Below are 17,896 nucleotides of genomic sequence, written 5' to 3' on the forward strand. Positions count from 1 at the left end.
TGTTTATATACTGTTTGATTATCTGCCAAACAAGAAAAGAGGCACAAAAATTCATTGAAGAAAAAAACTCTTTAAAATGTAGAATTGGCCAAATGGAAAAGATGGTGTAAAAGCCAGATGAAGAAAATAATTCCTTAAAAATTAGGACTGAGCAAATGGAAGCTAATGATTTTATGAGAAATCAAGAAACAATGAAACAAATAGAAAAGAATGAAAAAATAGAAGACAATGTGAAATATCTCACTGAAGAAACAACTGACCTGGAAAATAGGTCCAGGAGAGATAATTTAAAAATTACTAAATTGTCTAAAAGCCATGATCAAAAAAGAAGCCTAGACATCATCATTCAAGAAATTATCAAGGAAAACTGCCTTGATATTCTAGAATCAGAGTAAAATCGGAATTGAAAGAATCTACCAATTACCTCCTGAAAGAGATCCCAACTCTCCAGGAATATTATAGCCATATTTCAGAGCCCCAAGAAATTAATATTGTAAGCAGTCAGAAAGAAACAATTCAAGTATTGTGGAACCACAGTCAGGATAACACAAGATTTAGAAACTTCTACCTTAAATTAAAGGATTGAGGGCTTGGAACATGACATTCTAGAAGGCAAAAGAGCCAGGATTACAACCAAAAAGCACCTATCTAGCAAAACTGAACATAACCCTTCAGGGGAAAAAACAGTAATTCAATGAAATAGAGGACTTTTGAGAATTCTTGATGAAAAGACCTGAGCTGAATAGAAAATCTGACTTTCAAATGCAAGACTCCAGAGAAGTATAAAAAGGTAAACAGGAAAGGGAAATCATAAGGGACTTAATGAGGTTAAAACATTTACATTCCTACATGGGAAGATGATACTTGTAACTCCTAAAAACTTTCTCATTATTAGGGAAGAGAAAGGAGTATATATATTGACCCTTGTTTCAATATTCACAGGAAATTTTATAATTTCCTAAAAATAGTCTTCATGATTTTCAGGAAATCTAGTCATTCTCAATTGTTTTTTCTTTACAAGTTCCAAAACTCACTTTTGTCACTATATATCTAGATACTGAGTTGCTTATTTTTCCTTTTTCCTGTGTTCTTTCTCCTATTTTGCCATCCAATAAAATAATTCTATAGCATGTTTTATTTATATTTTACATTAATATTCCTCAACTATTGGGTTTTATAATCTTGTCTTGATATTGTACCAATTCCTAAGAAATAAGAATCTCATTTCATGATATTTTTGCTAATTTCATGGTTTTTTTAAAAATTCATTTTGTTGTCCTAAGAAAAATCTAGCTTTGTTTCTAATTCTATAGTTGATACTCTTTCCATCTGTTGTGGGTTTTTTTTTTCTGGAATATTTCCCTTACCTTCTTTAAATACATTTTTTTTCATTTCCCCCAAGATTTTCTTTGCTTTGCTTTCTTTTTTAAGGTATTTTAAGTTTACTTTTGAGAATTTCTTGTATTTTTATTTGTTTTTGATATTTCTACTTCTGTTTTTGAGGAAAATATTAAGGAGATAAATTCCCTTATAACTTCTCTTTCCATTATCTGCCTGAGACTTTCCATTATTCATGAAAATCTTTTCTGGTTTGATGAATAGGACTGATACATTAATAACTACTTAATTGGGTTTTTTAAAGTTTCTGTACTACTATAAACTGAAATTGCAAATCTAAAATTTATCATTATATTCCACTGTAATTTTGGGGGAAAGAAACTAGAAATCAACAAAATATCTATTTAGGAAGAAAAAGGCATGGAGCTGACCAAGTGGTACAGAACATGTTAATATGAAGAAAAAGTAAAATAGCTTAAGAACTAAAGATTAATAAAGAAAATGGAAAATTCAAACTAATTTTGAACTTGGAGGAAGAGAGGAATTTAATAGGTAACATTTATGACCAAAGAAAAGGAAACTTGTTCTCTTAGAATTAATGTAGATGAAATGTAAAAGGAGCTAGGTGGTACAGTAGATAGAGCGGCAGGCTTGGTGGGGTCAGAAAGATTCATCTCCCTTTGTTCAAATCCAGTCTCACTCACTTCCTCGCTGTGGGACTCTAGGCACATCACTTAACCCTGTTTACCTCAGTTCCCTTGGCTTTAAAATGAGCTGGAGAAACAAATAGCAAACCACTCCAGAATCAGCCAAGAAGAGTGGGACATGAAGAAAGAACTGAACGTGAACACAAATGTAAAAGAATGAATGTCTTACAGGAACCTCAGTTATGGCAGCATCCATAGTGTAGGGAGGTCATTCGGCCCAAACCCCTTCACTTTACTTATGAGGAAACTGAGGGTCAGAGAAATAAAATGCCTACCCAAGGCCACATAGGTAGTGGTGGCAGAACTGGGATGTGAATGCAAAGCCCATTTTACTTTCTACAGCATTACACTGTCACTACTGCTTTAGGTTTATGAACTAAAGTTAAGCATAAATTATTCTTTGAAGAAATAGTTTTTCCAGATAAAATGTTTAAAAAATCTTAAAATAGCACTAATGTTCCTGCAAAATAAACTACATTTTAAAATAATTTTTTTGCCAGAAAAAGTTGATTTTTCTTTACCCTTAACACATTTTTATTTTTTATTTTTCAAAACTTTAATAAACTATAAAGAGATGAAACAAGGCAGGTAATTTTCCTTTCCAACAATTTGATTTTTACAAGATTCTAAATCACCTCATTTATGTCAGTGATGCTAGAGCCAGGAGTGGGGGAACCTGCAGCCTCGGGGTCACATGTGGCCCTCTATGTCCTCAAGTAGGCCCTTTGACTGAATCCAAACTTCACAGAACAAAGGATTTGTTTCCTATGGCTGTTTGACTATTCACAATGACAAAAAATGGATCCATGTGAAAGATAATCCAAATAAGGTTACCAATTTGAAATGTTTTACACAGGGGTTCTGCATGTAATTCTCTAAATTATGTCCAACTGACCATCTTTGAAGGATGCTGAGCAGAAGGGCAGAGTCAGGGTAAGCTTAGAAATTTTTGGTGGATAACTGAGTTTTCTGGATTCTTAGACATTTATCTCAGATTTCACAATTAAGCTAAATGCAAATATTATGTATTTCATTTGTTTTTTGTGACTATGGGGCTGAAGAGGAAAGAGAAATTCACTAGTAGCTTTTTATAGCTTCCCTAAGACATACTCTCATTTCAACTGTCTTTTTCCCTTAAGGTTTAACTGCTGCCTCTTGGTTCTACCCTAGAAGCAGGACACCTCTGAGATCTACTCTCAACGTAGATCAGTAATCAAAAATAGCTAAATATGTGCATCAGGAGACTGTTCTGGTCTTTGTCGTACATGATCTGTATGTGTTTCTGAGAAGTAATATAAGTTAGAATGACTTGTGAGAAGAGTATGGGGTGGGGAGTGTGAGTGAGATTGTAGGTAGAGGGGGACAAGTGCAAATGTGAGACTTGAGTGAGGTGTGTGTGTGTGTTGTGTGTGTGTGTGTGTGTGTGTATAAAGTTCCTCAATGCTGTACAGTGATGAAAACATCTTTTCTGCTCATCTTTTAATTGTGAAGGTTTCTATACTTGAACTGAGCTATTAAAAAATAAAAACCAAACTCCAAAATCTCAAGTCTATTTACATATAGCAATTATCTGAATAGTTTAAACCCCAACCTATCCAAAATTTTGGTATGTCTGAATTGCTTAATGAAGAGAAAGGATAAATGTGAGTTCTTGATTATTCAAAATGTCTCTCTGTCCAAATGATTACGGTCTACTTCATTTGGACTGAAATGAACCCAGAATAAATAAGCTGCAAAAATCAAATTAATTTAAGAATTACATCTAGAAACAAACAAAAAAAAACCCACATAAGTAAGTCTTAGGAAAAAGAATAACTGAGAAAAAATAAATATATAATTTCATTTAAGAATTTTTCCCCCAACACTTACGCTTTTTTTTCTCCATTACTGGGAAGGAAGGGTTTGCTTATATTTTTTTTGGCTTCTTGTAACATATATCGCCTCCTTACTTGATTCAGACTTACGTAGCCCTCACCTTCAAATATCCTTAAAAACTGAGGTTCAAAGAAACCTTGTTGTAGAGCTGACATCATTTTACTACCCCCAGGCAGCATCTGTCTATTTTTGCTAGCAGCTTCGTTAAAAGGTCCTTTAAAAAGAAGTTACAATATATTAATTATATACTTAATAGTAATTTAAATGTTTTAAAAATTCTCAAACAGTAAAGCGTAAAATTATAAACTTCAAATTCAGAACAATTGGTAGTTTTAACCTTTAGAAAGTATTTGAAATTCATATAACTAAAAGTAGTTATTTGAGAGTTAATGTTATAGAATAAATGACCCTAAGACCCCAAGAAGCTCTCATCAATAAACCTAACATATAAAAGGCTCTGATAAAACTGTATCTTTTTTAGAGCTGAAAAAGATTGTTAGGGATTACAGTCTAAACTACTCATTTTATAGGGTTCAAAACTAAGGCCTACAGATTTGTCACTTATCCAAGATCACAAAGGTAATAGAGCAAAGCAGGAGAGGCCTAGAATCCACATTGGACTGTCAGTTCAATGTCCTTTCTACTAACTGGAAAGTTTGCCAAATTCCACTGGCATGGCCAGAGAGCTAAAAATAGATTTTACATTTTAAAAGTTTTATTATATTAAAAAATGTCCAACCCCCCCCCCCAAAAACATGCTTAGTTCATGGACAGTACCAACCAGACAGTTGGTTGGAGTTGGTGACCTCTACACTAGACTATAGGTGACAATTTATACAAGGATTGTTTTTCCTAATTATATTATAAACTGGACAGGAGGTGGCAAGAGGGGAAAAAAAGGAAAGAATAAACCATTCTGATTTGTTTATGATGTGGCAATTATTATTGTAAACTGGGAAAACCATGACATCTAAAGACCTGAAGGAGATTTTTAAAAATTGTATGCTATTATAAATGAAACAGGCAATTCAGGACATGTTACAAATATAATACCAGTGATTTTCTTTTTATAGTCATACTTCTTCATATAGTTATACATCTAACAAATACTTCAAGAGTCTGTGATGGCACCATATGGGTATCACAGGTCACAGTCAACTGGTCAGTCAATAAATACACATTAAGAATAATCTACATGCTATGCACTGTGCTAAATGTTGGATAGTTCTCAGATGTCTCTTTTTTTTTTTGGAGGTGAGAAGGCAAGGCAATCGGGGCTAAGTGATTTGCCCAAGGTCACATGGCTAGTATGTCAAGTGTCTGAGGCTGGACTTGAACTTAGGTTCTTCTGACTCCACAGCTGGTGCTCTATTCACTGCACCACCTAGCTGCCCTCCTGCTCTCAGATGTCTCTTAAGAGATTCTGTGGGATGGAAAGAGATATCCACATCTAGAGAAAGAACTACAGAGTCTGAATGAAGACTGAAGCAAACCACTTGCCCTCTTTTCTTTTTCTTGTTTTGTTTCTTCTTTCCCACTGTTCATTCCATTGGTCATAATCCTTCTTTACAACCTGACTAATGTTTAATGTGAAGGTATTTGTAGATCCTGTATTTGATTGCATGCCACCATGGCTGGGGGCGGGGGGGTGGAGGAGAAAGAGGGGGAGGAAATTTGAAACTCAAGGGATTGTGGAACTGAATGTTGTAAACTAGAAGTAAAGAAATAAATAAATATTTTTTTAAAGAGAGATTCTGTGGCTTAAAAAAATTATTACCTACAGTCAACCTTGTGATACAGAACTCTGATGTGAGCTTGGCTGATATTCAGGTACTGAGTCCTTTGCTAGGCCTGCACCTCAAGAATTTGAACTTGGTTTCATGCGCCAGTACTTACGGTCTGCTGGAGAGCCACCCCCATCCACACCATTAAACAGGGACTTTGGCAGAGTTTTATTTACATATATAGACAAAAAGGCTTTTAAATGTGACTTAAATATTTTCAATTCCAACGAAAGATGTCTTATATTATATAAGCATACCTTTACAGTGTTTTCTTACTGAAGTATATTGCTTTAATACTGTTTTATTATACAAGTATGTCTTCAATTTGACAAATACTTATTTTTTTAGATTTTTAAATATTTTTCCAATTACATCACAATTTTTAACATTCATTTTAAAAATATTTCTCCGTTCTTCCCTATCTTCCCCTCTCTTTGATAAGGCAAGCAATTTGATATAGATTTACTTGTACAGTCATGTAAAACATATTTCCATATTAGCTTTTCAACAAATACTTATTAAGCTAGTCCTATGTACAAGGTATTATACTAGGGTCTGGGAATAGAGGAAAAAACAACACTGTCCCACCCTGCAATTTACATTCTAGTGAGGAAGTTGAGATAATTATAAAATCTAGTCCCATAAACTTGACTGAAAAAACTCTTCATACTTCATAAAGTGGTAAAAGTATAGAAACCCCTTTGTACTTTAAGTACTTTGTACTTTAAGACTGTCTGTTATCTGCCCTTTACTTTCTGTAATTTCATCAGCTATGAAAGGGAAAATCAATAGACAGGGCATTTTAGTTAACTTCCCAACCTTCATTACAACATTATCATTACCACTCTGCGTTACTTCACATAACCCTTTGTATTCTTCATATGTGAAGTTTTGGGGGGAGGGTACAGATCTCTGTAAATTTATAGGATTAGAGAACTACTGATTCAGACCTCTTTTCATCAATGCAGATCGATATCTGTTCTGCAACCTCTAGTCTTGGAGTTCCTGAGAAATGTGAGGGGCAAAACTTGAGCCTGTCTTCCTCAGTCCAAGGAAGGTCAGCTCTATACCCCATTCCAGGTGGCCTCTCATAGAATTTATAACTATACAAAAATATTCTATTTTTAAATACTATCATTTGTCCAGTTATTGTCTAATGCCTAGAAACTGTGTTCAGTTTTTTATATAATAGACATATTTTTGTACAGACAGACCTTCTATCACTTTTCTTAATCCTTAATATATAATCTTAGTAGTAAAGTCATTCTGTCAGAAAGACCAATTTTGTCATTCTTTTTTGCATGCTACCCTTTTACTTTCTAAAGATGTTGTTTCAATAAATGTTTTATTGATGCTTATTTTTATGTCTTTGCCATCATTCTAAAAAAGATGCTAATTCACAGTTCTATCAGTAGTCTGGAATAGTGTCCCTATTTCTCTCAAATAACACTAACTTGGAATTTAATCATGTCTGCAGTTAATTTACATTCCCCTCATTAATAGTTAGTGAAGTATTCGGGTAGTTTCTGAGAATTTTCAGTAGCTACGATATATTTCTCCCTCAGATTACCTCTCAGGTGCATTCTCCCACAAGTGCATACAGTGTCTACAGGATGAGTGGGCTCAAGCATAGGCAATGAAGCATACATGTAGGGAAAACATGGCCAAGGCTGCTAGACTTCCAATTCTATTTTTGTAGTTTATTGTGTTAATAGAAATAAAAGGTACATCCTTTAATAATGTGGAACCAATATGCTCCATTTGGTTTGATCTGAGTTTTAGTACCTCTCAGAGTTGCCCTCATTTACATTTTTGTATCTACTTACTAAACTTCACAACTGTTCATACAAACCTTCTGACATTTCTATAATTTTTTTTTACATTTGTCACTCCTTGCTCAGATGGATCTGTGAGTTCCTTAAGTTGTAAGTTCTTTCATAACCCATCCATATTTGCCCCTTCTATGTAACACTTATCCATATTCTTCCATAAATTTATCAAAAGGGGTCTAGTCAACATACTGGAGGTCTTCCTTAAGTTATAAAAACATTCTATTAAATTACTATACATTTTGTTCAGCCATTTCCCAACTATTGTACACATAGTTTGTATCCAGTTTTTTTTACGAGAGGTATCTGGGGGGGACAGAGGACTGGACCTGGAGCCGGGAAGACCTCAGAACAAATTTGGTCTCAGACACTCACAAGCCAGAAGAAGTAACTTGATCTCTGTTTGTCTGCATTTCCTCAACTATAAAATGGGGACAAAAATAGCACTTACCTCCTAGGGTAACATCTGTAAAGCACTTAGTTCAGTATCTGGCACATGGCAGGTGCTACATAAATGCTAGATATTAGCAATAATGCTGTGTAACGCCTCTCAAGGCAGTACGCTTGAGAGCTGCTACTGTGATATATTTTAGGAGTCAGATCGCACAGTATAAGCACTCTATTTATTCAAAACTAAACCTTAAGCCAAGCAACTAAAGCATTCACAATTCATGACAACCTAACAACTTATTACCAGGGTGGCCAAAAGACCTCAAATAGACACAAAAGTATAAAAAATAATACAGTATACCCCCACCCTACATATTCTTTGGGGGTCAAAAATCTTTGGGGAGTGAGCAACCAGATCCTCCTCCCTCGATCCAAACAGAGTGTTCAAGTAAAATCCTCTTGGGGGTGTAGCCTTGTGCCACACTGCCACTGCAGACGCCCACCTGGCATTCTCAGATGCCCACATGCTCTAATGAGCCAAAGAGTCCAAGTCCCAGTGCTGTTCCAGTCCCTTCTTCCTAGTCCTGAGGGTTGACTGGATGACAAAGCCAACAAGGTGGATCCCCGGGGCTTATGGTACTTACTCCCCACCCTACCGGAGACACCACAGGTCCCAACCTGTTCCAGGGGAACGCAGCAGGAAAGCACGCTCACTGTTTCTGCCCTGCTGCAAAGTTTTCATCTTGACCAAGTGGGCTTGTTATACCGGGCATCCTTCTGTGGGCAGGGACTGGACTCAGTGGCCACTGCAGGCCCTTCAATATGAAGATTCTGATTCTGTGACTGCAGTCTCCATCCAACTCTAATTCCCCAGCTTTGTTTTTCCTTCTCTTTATCAGTAATGGACACAATCAGATCATTCATTCATTATCTTCGCTCATCAATCTTGAAGTCATTGAACCCTTAATCAGAACATTAATTCTTGCTTTATAGTGACTAATGTTAGTTTTTATCTCTTTACTGATTAAAGTGCTCAGCTTGACGACCCAGGTCATTTCTAGAGGCTCTCAGTTCTCAATGATTTTGGAATTCAAAATCCTCTCTGAGCTGGGCTTTTTCTTTTCCTTTTTTTTTTTTTTTTAGATTTTACTTTTTAGGGGGGGAAGGTAGGGCAGTTGGGGTTAAGTGACTTGCCCAAGGTCACACAGCTAGTTTTGTATTAAGTGTCTGCAGTCATATTGGAACTCAGGTCCTCTTGACTCCAGGGCCGGTGCTCTATTCACTGCACCACCTAGCAGCCCCTGAGCTGGGCTTTTTCTAGTGAACTGAAGCAGAATGCTGCCAATGGCAAGGGTTCGGAACCTGGAATTAGGGGAGACTTGCAATCAAATTTCTATTCTGTGGCTTCTGAACTATGTGACAGGGGCAAAGTACTTAACGTCTTTCAGGTTTAAGTTCCTCATTTCTAACATCCGCTGATAACAATGGCAGCTGGGCAGCTCAGTGGAAAGGGCACCAGGCCTGGAGTCAGGAAGACCCAAGTTCAAATCCATCCTCAGACACCTGCTAGCTGGGTGACCCTGGACAAGTCAATGAATCTCTGTTTGCCTTAGTTTCCTCATCTGTAAAATGGGGATAATAGCAACTATTTTGCATGATTGGTATGAAGATCAAATGAGACAATATTTGTAAAGCACTTTGCAAACCTTAAAATGCTATATAAATTATATTACATATTATAATAGAATTATATTATTCATATCATATTATGTTATATACATAAACAATTATCATAATACATCTATTACCTATCTCACAGGGTGGTTTGTGAGGACATGATGAGTTAATTAATGTACATCAAAGGGAAACAGATAAGAATAAAACAGTCCCACTCTTTCAAGTCTTAAGTTTAAATAAGATTAGAATGTATTCTTTAAAACATTTGTTATTTTGCGGAATATTCATTAGAGCTGTAAAAGACGTGGATCACAAGCCAAACACTCTTGAGTGTCCTTACAACCAAATTAAAATATAATTGGAAAATCTTTAACAAAAAAAAAAATATATATATATATATATAATAGAACAGAGATAATGTTAATATGTGATTTTCTAAGTCAATATGTAACCCACAGGGATTCTTATTATGGTTTAATGGCCTTCATTTCTGTTTGAGTTTGACACTGCTGGTTTAAAACATTTATTACTCCTAACCTCAACCATCAAATCTGAAACTTTTATGTAAAAAAAAAAACCCAGTTATTTAACAATGAATGAAATAATATATACTTACGATTAAATGGTGACACATATTTGTCCCCAATAGTAATATAATCCATTTCACTAAACAGGCCAATGCGGTCCATATCTGATTTTCCTATTTCTCCAGGCATGGTTGTTTCTTATTTTAGTGATGTTCTCTATTCTAGGAAGTTTAAAAGTTTCTTAGGCTTACTTCTGTTATGTAAAATGCCTAGTGTATTGATAATATCTGAAACAAAATTTAAGGGGGAAAATGGTTATTATTTAGTGAAATTCAAATTTGATTAAAAAGATATTTTCATTCTGATAGGCTTGATCACAACAATAATGTACTTTGTTACAAACAATAATCTCCAACTTGTTTTCAAAAGAGAACGTACTTTTTACTTCCTTAAAGAAAAAGTTAAGGGAGAGGGGTACTTGCAGAAAACCATCAGGGAAGGAGTAATAAATGCAAGTGAATCCATTGGCCTTGCCACTTAACATGCTGATGGGAGCAGAGATGTGGCTAAATCTGCTGTCTTAAATTTAACCTATCAGTGATCTCTATTTTAAAATGTGTAAGTGTATAATAGCATATTATCTTAACATCATTTGAGCATAATTAGCATCTTGTGACAAACCACAGGAACATTCCAAAATCATGGATCTAGAGCTGGAAGGGACCTGAGAGAACATCTAGTTTAACTCCCTCATAATACAGACAAGGAAAGTGAGGCAGACAGATGTGAAGTAGCGTATACAGGGTCACACAGCCAGGAAGTGTCAGAGGCAGGATTTGAACCCATAGCCTCCCAAGTCCAAGTGCAGTGCTCTCTATCCATTACACCTTGGGCTTCCTCCAAAATCTCAGCCACATAATCAGGCACCTTAGTAAAAACAATGATTATTTTGTCCTATATATTAGAACTCAGCACAAACTTGTTTATATTGTTTATGTTTTTCCTTAGAAACAAAGTCCTCCCCACAAAGACATCTGATATTTCCTTGTGACATGAAGGTGACTGAGATAATAAAGGTTGTATGTGTATACACACACATATATACATATGTAATAAAAGTTATGACCAGCTTTGGTCAATGGTCAATGCTATCAAGCTAAAAGCATTCAAAACAGAGACCAGGAATATAATTCTGTGGCAGGATTTAAACTCAGGTGTTCCTAATCCCAAAGCCCACACTATATGTACTGTACCTATAGCTGTCCAGTATTAAGAGTTAAGTGTCAGAGATTGATTCCCCTCCTGGATCATTGCCTTGTCATGGCAGAGGGATTTATATAGTACAATGAAACCAAGCTATGCCATGTAGGGTTACCTACCCAAGATGTATGGATCATAGTGGAGAGTTCTGACAAAAGGTGACCCACTGGAGAAGAAAATGGCAAACCACTCTATCATCTTTGCCAGGAAAACCCCATGAACAGTATTAAAATATAAGAGAGATGACATTGGAAGATGAATCCCTCAGGTTGGAAGGTACCCACTGCGGTGCACTAATGGGGAAGAGCAGAGGACAACTATAAGTAGCTCCAGTACTAATGAAGTGGCTGGGCCAAAGCTGAAAGGAAGCTCAGCTCAGATCTGTCTGATGACAAAAGGAAAATGTGATGCTATGAAGATCAATACTGCATAGGAACCTGGAATGTAAGACCTCTGAACCAAGGTCAACCAGACGTGGTCAAACAGGACATGGAAAGACTAAATATCAACATCTTGAATGTCAGTGAACTTGAATGGATTAATTAATTATTTCAAGAGATTACTACATATAATACTGTGGGCGAGAATCCTTTAGAAGAAATGGAGTAGCCCCATGGTCAATAAAAAGGTGAACAAAGCAGTACTGGGACACAATCTCAAGAATGACAGAATGAGAGCTACTCAAATCCAAGGCAAACCATTCAACATCACAAAAAAAAGAGTTATCACAGGGGACTGGAATGCTAAAGTAGGAAATCAAAAAATAATGGGAATAATAGCAAGTTTGGCCTTGGAGCACAAAATGAAGCAAGGCAAAAACTAAAAAAGTTTTGTCAAGATAACTCACTGGTCATATCAAACACTCTTTTTCAACAACAGAAGAGGGAACTCTACACATGGACATCACAAGATGATCAATAGGGAAATCAGTTTGATTATATTGTAGCCAAAGGTAGAGATAATCTATAGTCAGAACAAGACCTGGAGCTAACTATATAGCTCAGATCATGAGCTTCTTATCACAAAATTTAGATTTAAATTGAAGAATGCAAAGAAAACCATCAAACATAGCTATGACCTAAATAACATCTCTTATGATTAAGAAGTGAAGGTGATGAATAGATTTAAGGGATTAGATCCGGTAAATAGAGTGCCTGAAGATCTATGGACAGAGGTTGGCAATATTGTGCAGGAGGTGGCAACCAAAAATATCCCAAAGAAAAAGAAGACCAAGAAAGCAAAATGGCTTATGATGAGGCTTTAAAAATAGGTGAGGAAAGAAGGAAAGCAAAAGGTGAAAGAGAAAGGAAAAGATATACCCAAATGAATGCAGAATTCCACAGAATAGCAAGGAGAGAGAAAAAGAAAGTTTTCTTAAATGAGCAATGCAAGTAAACAGAAGAAAATGATAAAATGGAAAAAACGAGACCTCTTCAAGAAAAATTTTGTTGTTGAGTCACTTTAGTTCTGTCTGACTCTTGGCAAAGATACTGAAGTGGTTTGCTATTTCCTTCTCCAGTTCATTTCATAGAGGAGGAAACAGAGGCAAAGTAAAGTGACTTGTCCAGGGTCACACAGCTAGTAAGCATCTGAGGTCAAAATTGAACTCCAAAAAATGAATCCTCTTGACCCCAAGTTCAGCACTCTATCCAATGCAACAACAAAAAAAAATTAGTGATATTCAAATATATAGAAAACTGAGTCAAATTTATAAGAATACAAGTCATTGCCCAATTGATAAATGGTCACAACATATGAACAGGCAGTTTTCAGATGAATAAATCAAAGCTATCTATAGTCATATCAAAAAATGCTCTAAATCACTATTGATTAGAGAAATGCAAATTAAAGCAACTCTGAGGTACCACCTTTCACCTGTCAGATTGGCTAATATGACAGAAAAGGAAAATTATAAATGTGGGAGAACATGTGAGATAATTGGGACATGAATAGTTGTGAAATAATCCAAGCATTCTGGAGAGCAATTTGGAAGTATACCCCAAAGGCTATCAAGCCATGCATACCCTTTGATCCAGCAATACCACTACTAGGTCTATATCCCAAAGAGATTTTTAAAAAGGGAAAAGGACTTGCATGTGCAAAAATATTTATAGCAGCCCTTTTTGTGGTGGAAAATTATTGGAAATTGAGGAGATGTCCATCAATTGCAAAATACTTGAATGAGTTTTGGTATATGATTGTAATAGAATACTCTACTGTGATGATGAGCAGGATGATTTCAGAAAAACCTGGAAAGACTTACATGAACTGATGCAAAGTGAAATAAGCAGAACCAGGAGAACACTGTACACAGTAACCACAATATTATTTGATGATCAACTGTGAATGACTTAACTGTTCTCAGAAATACAATGATCCAAAACAATTCCCAAGGACTCATGATGGAAAATGCTATCCACCTCCATAGAAAGAACTGATGGAGCCTGAATGAAGATTTAAGCATATTATTTTTCACTTTATATTTTGGGGATTTGGGGGGTCTTTTCTTTTACAACATGACCAATATGAAAATGCTTTACATGAGTGCACATGTATAACCTATAACAAATTGCTTACCATCTCATGGAGGGGAGGAAAGAAGAGGGGGAGAGAGAATTTGAAACTCAAAATTTTTAAAAACTAAATTTAAAAATTGTTTTGAAGTGTAATTGGGGGAAAATAAAATACTCATTTAAAAAAATAAAGAAAATTAGAGATACCAAGGGAAAATTTCATGCAAAAAATGGGCATGACAAAAAACAAAAATGGTAGGGACTTAATAGAAGGGGTGGCAAGAATACACCAAAGAACTACACAAGAAAGATTTTAATATCAGTAGTAGCCACAATGGTGTGGTTACTGATATAGAGCCTTCATCCTAGAGAATGAAATCAAATGGGCCTTAGGAAGCATTGCTGACAATAAGGCTAGTGGAGGTGATATAATTCCAGCTGAGCTATTTAAAATCCTAAAAGACCATGGTATCAAAGCCTGGAATTCAATATGCCAGCAAAGTTGGAAACCTCCACCAATTTCTACCAACAGTGGAAAAAATCATTTTATGTCCCAATCCTAAAAAGGAGCAATGCCAAGAAATGTTCAAATTATCAAACAATTGCACTCATTTCACATACGAGCAAGGTTATGCTTAAGATTCTGTAAGCTTAACTTTCAATAATATGTGAATAGAGAATTATCAGAACAGGCTGGTTTTCAAAAAGGAATGAGAGACCACAGATAAAGAGTTAAAAGTATTTTCTTGGACTTGCCAGATCATTTTATGTGTAGAACATAGGTTTGTGGGAGGGGCTAAGGACATAATACTTCATTGTTACAACCCAATCTCCTTTGCCTTCATTGCTACAACTGCAAGGGCTTCAGAGGTACAGGAAATAGGTAACTCCAAGCCTCAAATTAATGGGCTGATACCTCAGGCAAAAATTGTAGTTTCTGGTTCTTTCTACCCTCCTTTTGGCTATTGCCTCATGCTCAAGGGTTCACATTTCCTAATACAAGTAAATGAAAAACAATTTTCTAAATCTCTTTAGCTTAAACCAGAAAAATGATCTATGCTGTCAAATGTACAGTAAGTATATACAATATGGTTGGGAGACTGCTTAAGTCAGTGTATCTAACTGGACCACTTTTGTCCTTTTTGTCCTTTCTTTTGTCTATAGCTTCACTGACTACACTAAAGCCTTTGACTACATGACATTTAGTGAATTATGAAATTGCAACAAAATGTGGCAAGCCCTCAAAGAGATTAGAGTACCAGATCATCTTACTTGTCTCCTAAGGAATCTGTACACAGGTCAAGAAGCAACAGTTAAAACAGAACATGGAATAACTGGCTTAGGGTTGGAAAAGGAGTACTTCCAGGCTGTATACTGTCATCTTATTTGTTTGACTCAGATGCAGAGAACATCCTGTGGAATGCCAGGCTGGACAAATCAAAAGTCAGAATTTAAGGCTGCCAAGAGAAATATTAACAATTTCAGATATGCATACGATTAACGCCCTGATGGCAGAAAGTGAAGAAAGGTTAAGAAGCCTTTCGATGAGGGCGAAAGAGAATGTAAAAGCTGGCTTGAAGTTTAACATCAAACAAACTAAGATCTTGGCAACTGGTCTCATCACTTCCTAGCAAATAGAGAAAAGAAATGGAAGCACCGTCAGATTTTGCATTCTTGGGCTCAAAGATCACTGCAGACAACAACTGCAGCCATGAAATTAAAAGATGCCCCTTGGAAGAAAAGCTATGGCAAATCTGCACAGCATACTAAAAAACAATCACCTTGCTCTCTGCATAATCGAAGCTCTGATTCTTCTAGTAGTACTGTATGGCTGTGAGAGTAAGGAAAACTGAGCACCACAGAATTGAAGACTTCCAACAGTCCCTTGGATGAGAAGGAGATCACTGCAAGGTAAAACACTGAAACGGAAGCTTAAATACTTTGGTCACATAATGAAAAAAAGACAGCACTCATGGAAAAGAACTGGATGTTGAAAAAGATGGAAGGCAAAATAAAATTTTTTTAAAGGGGATGGCAGAGGATGAGATATAGTGTCATGGAAATAATGAACATGAAATTGAACATACTTCAAGAGATAGTGGAGGACAGAAGGGCTTGTCGTGGGGTGGTCCATGGGGTCACAAGTCAGACATGAATGAATGACTGGACAAAGCTCTAACTCCAGAAACAGTACTATTAGAGCTTAAACCCCATATGGACCAGGACCACATCTTATCTAAAGAACAATACCCCACCCAGTCTACCCTTATATTAATTAGGCGGCTGCATAAACAAGGGTATTCCTTTGTACTGACCTAGTTTACTGAATGCTGAAAAAGAAAAATTATATCAAAATACTTCCTCTTAATAAGCAGTTGTTGTGGTATATGAATGAGGTTTATATTTTTTTTTTCAACTAATAGCAAGGAACTAAGGACTCTGGCTTCATTGTATCTGATTTTCTATCAACCAACAAATATATTTATTTCTATCAAGTAATCAATAATCCTGCTATATGCCAGGCATAACAGTAGGTTCTGGGAATAAAAATACAAAATCGAGGTACACCCTGTCCTCAAGGAGCTTACATTCTACTGGGGAGAAACAACATACTCACAGATTAGTAAACACAAAGTGGGATTAGATCTGTGATTTCATTGATATAGGGCAATTCCAGGTGAGGAAACTCCTTCTACCAATTCAGATAGGCAACTTGTCTATAGACAACTCAAGCTGCAGATTTAGACGTACATTTTTGGACAAGGGAAGAAAGGCCAATATCAACTAGGGAGACTGAAGACTTCCTTGAGGAGGTCCCCTTTGACATGGACTTTAATAGACCAGTAAGATTTTAAAGGACAGGGAGGACAAAGAAATTGGTTTTCCAGTTTTAGTGACAATGTGAGTAAATGCATAAAAGCAGCAAAGTGAAGGAGAAAAAGTCCAAATAGTCTATGTTTGCCTGAAATGGAAAGAAGGGGAAAATATGAGGTAAGGCTGGAAAGGTAAGTTGGCTGCAAATTATAGAAGGTCTTGAATATCTGGTAAGAGAAGTCTGAACTTGACTCAGTTGGCTGTAGGTAGCCACCTGTAATGCCAAGCAAAGGCAACTTCCCAAGGTTCAAAATACCAGCATAAGTGCTCTCCATTTTATTCAGTGAAAAATTAAGAACAGAGAAAATCAAAATATAGCATAATTCAAAATACAGCATTCACCAAGTATAATTCAATAATCTCCAAGTACTACTCCACCCCTGGACATTATAATTCATTTAGTCAATCCCAAAGACCCTCTTCTAAGTACTACTCCACCCCTAGGCTGTATATTCATTTAGTCAACCACAAAACCCCTCTTCTCAAATGGAGATTAGTTTCCAATCATAAGTAAAGTACATTCATTTGGTCAATCACAGAGCACAAAAAAGTCAAAAGTTCCCCACCCTTGGATCACAATTGAATCTACCCCAGAGTTACAACAAGCTTAAGCACAGAATTTAATACCCAAAGAGAGGTCTTTTCTTCATCTTGACCCGAGGCAAGTTCTCAGCAATCTTTGTTCCTGGGGAGACAAAGCTTAGCAAGGCCACAAGATACATTGCCAGTGTCTTCATTAATTCATTCTCTGTCTGCAGAACAGTCCTAGGACCCCTGAAAACATTAGCAAAACCCTCTTCCAGGATTTCTGTAAACATACAATAAGAAAATCCTTCTTCAGGGCTTCTGAACCAACAGCAAGATTCCAGAACCTCTGCAACAACAGGTCTGTCTTTCACCAGTGAACAAATCTGGCAAAACAACATCAAAACAGACAGACAAAGTACCAGCATAACAGCCATGTCTCCTCAGTCCTTGGCAGCTCTGGGTGGCAGCTCTCAAAAGTCCTGGGCAATTCAAACTGGCCCTCAGCAATCCTCTCCATCTCTCTCTGCCTCCAAGATGCTGCTTCCAAAAAGTTCTTCTGCCTCTGTCTTTGCTTGTGTCTCTCTAAATTTATGT

General features: G+C 36.3%; 1 protein-coding gene and 1 non-coding gene across 2 annotated transcripts in view; one reads left to right on the forward strand and one right to left on the reverse strand.

Moving 5' to 3' along the window:
• Window positions 1–17,896, reverse strand: part of CFAP96 (cilia and flagella associated protein 96) — a 46,836-nt gene that overhangs the window by 25,263 nt on the left and 3,677 nt on the right. The window contains exons 3-4 of the mRNA XM_069095972.1: window positions 10,217–10,414; window positions 3,915–4,134 (exon numbers count right to left, since the gene is read on the reverse strand). Of these exons, the coding sequence (XP_068952073.1) occupies window positions 3,915–4,134; window positions 10,217–10,316 (320 nt within the window). The 5' untranslated portion in view covers window positions 10,317–10,414. The remainder of the gene's footprint in view (window positions 1–3,914; window positions 4,135–10,216; window positions 10,415–17,896) is intronic.
• Window positions 3,250–3,333, forward strand: LOC138171240 (small nucleolar RNA U2-19). The gene has a single exon (XR_011170836.1). It is a non-coding gene; the product is annotated as a small nucleolar RNA U2-19 (small nucleolar RNA).

Source organism: Petaurus breviceps, unplaced genomic scaffold (genome assembly GCF_028583685.1).
Source record: "Petaurus breviceps papuanus isolate PSGF00001 unplaced genomic scaffold, PetGlider_PUasm1.0 126, whole genome shotgun sequence".
In the NCBI taxonomy this organism is placed as follows: domain Eukaryota; kingdom Metazoa; phylum Chordata; class Mammalia; order Diprotodontia; family Petauridae; genus Petaurus; species Petaurus breviceps.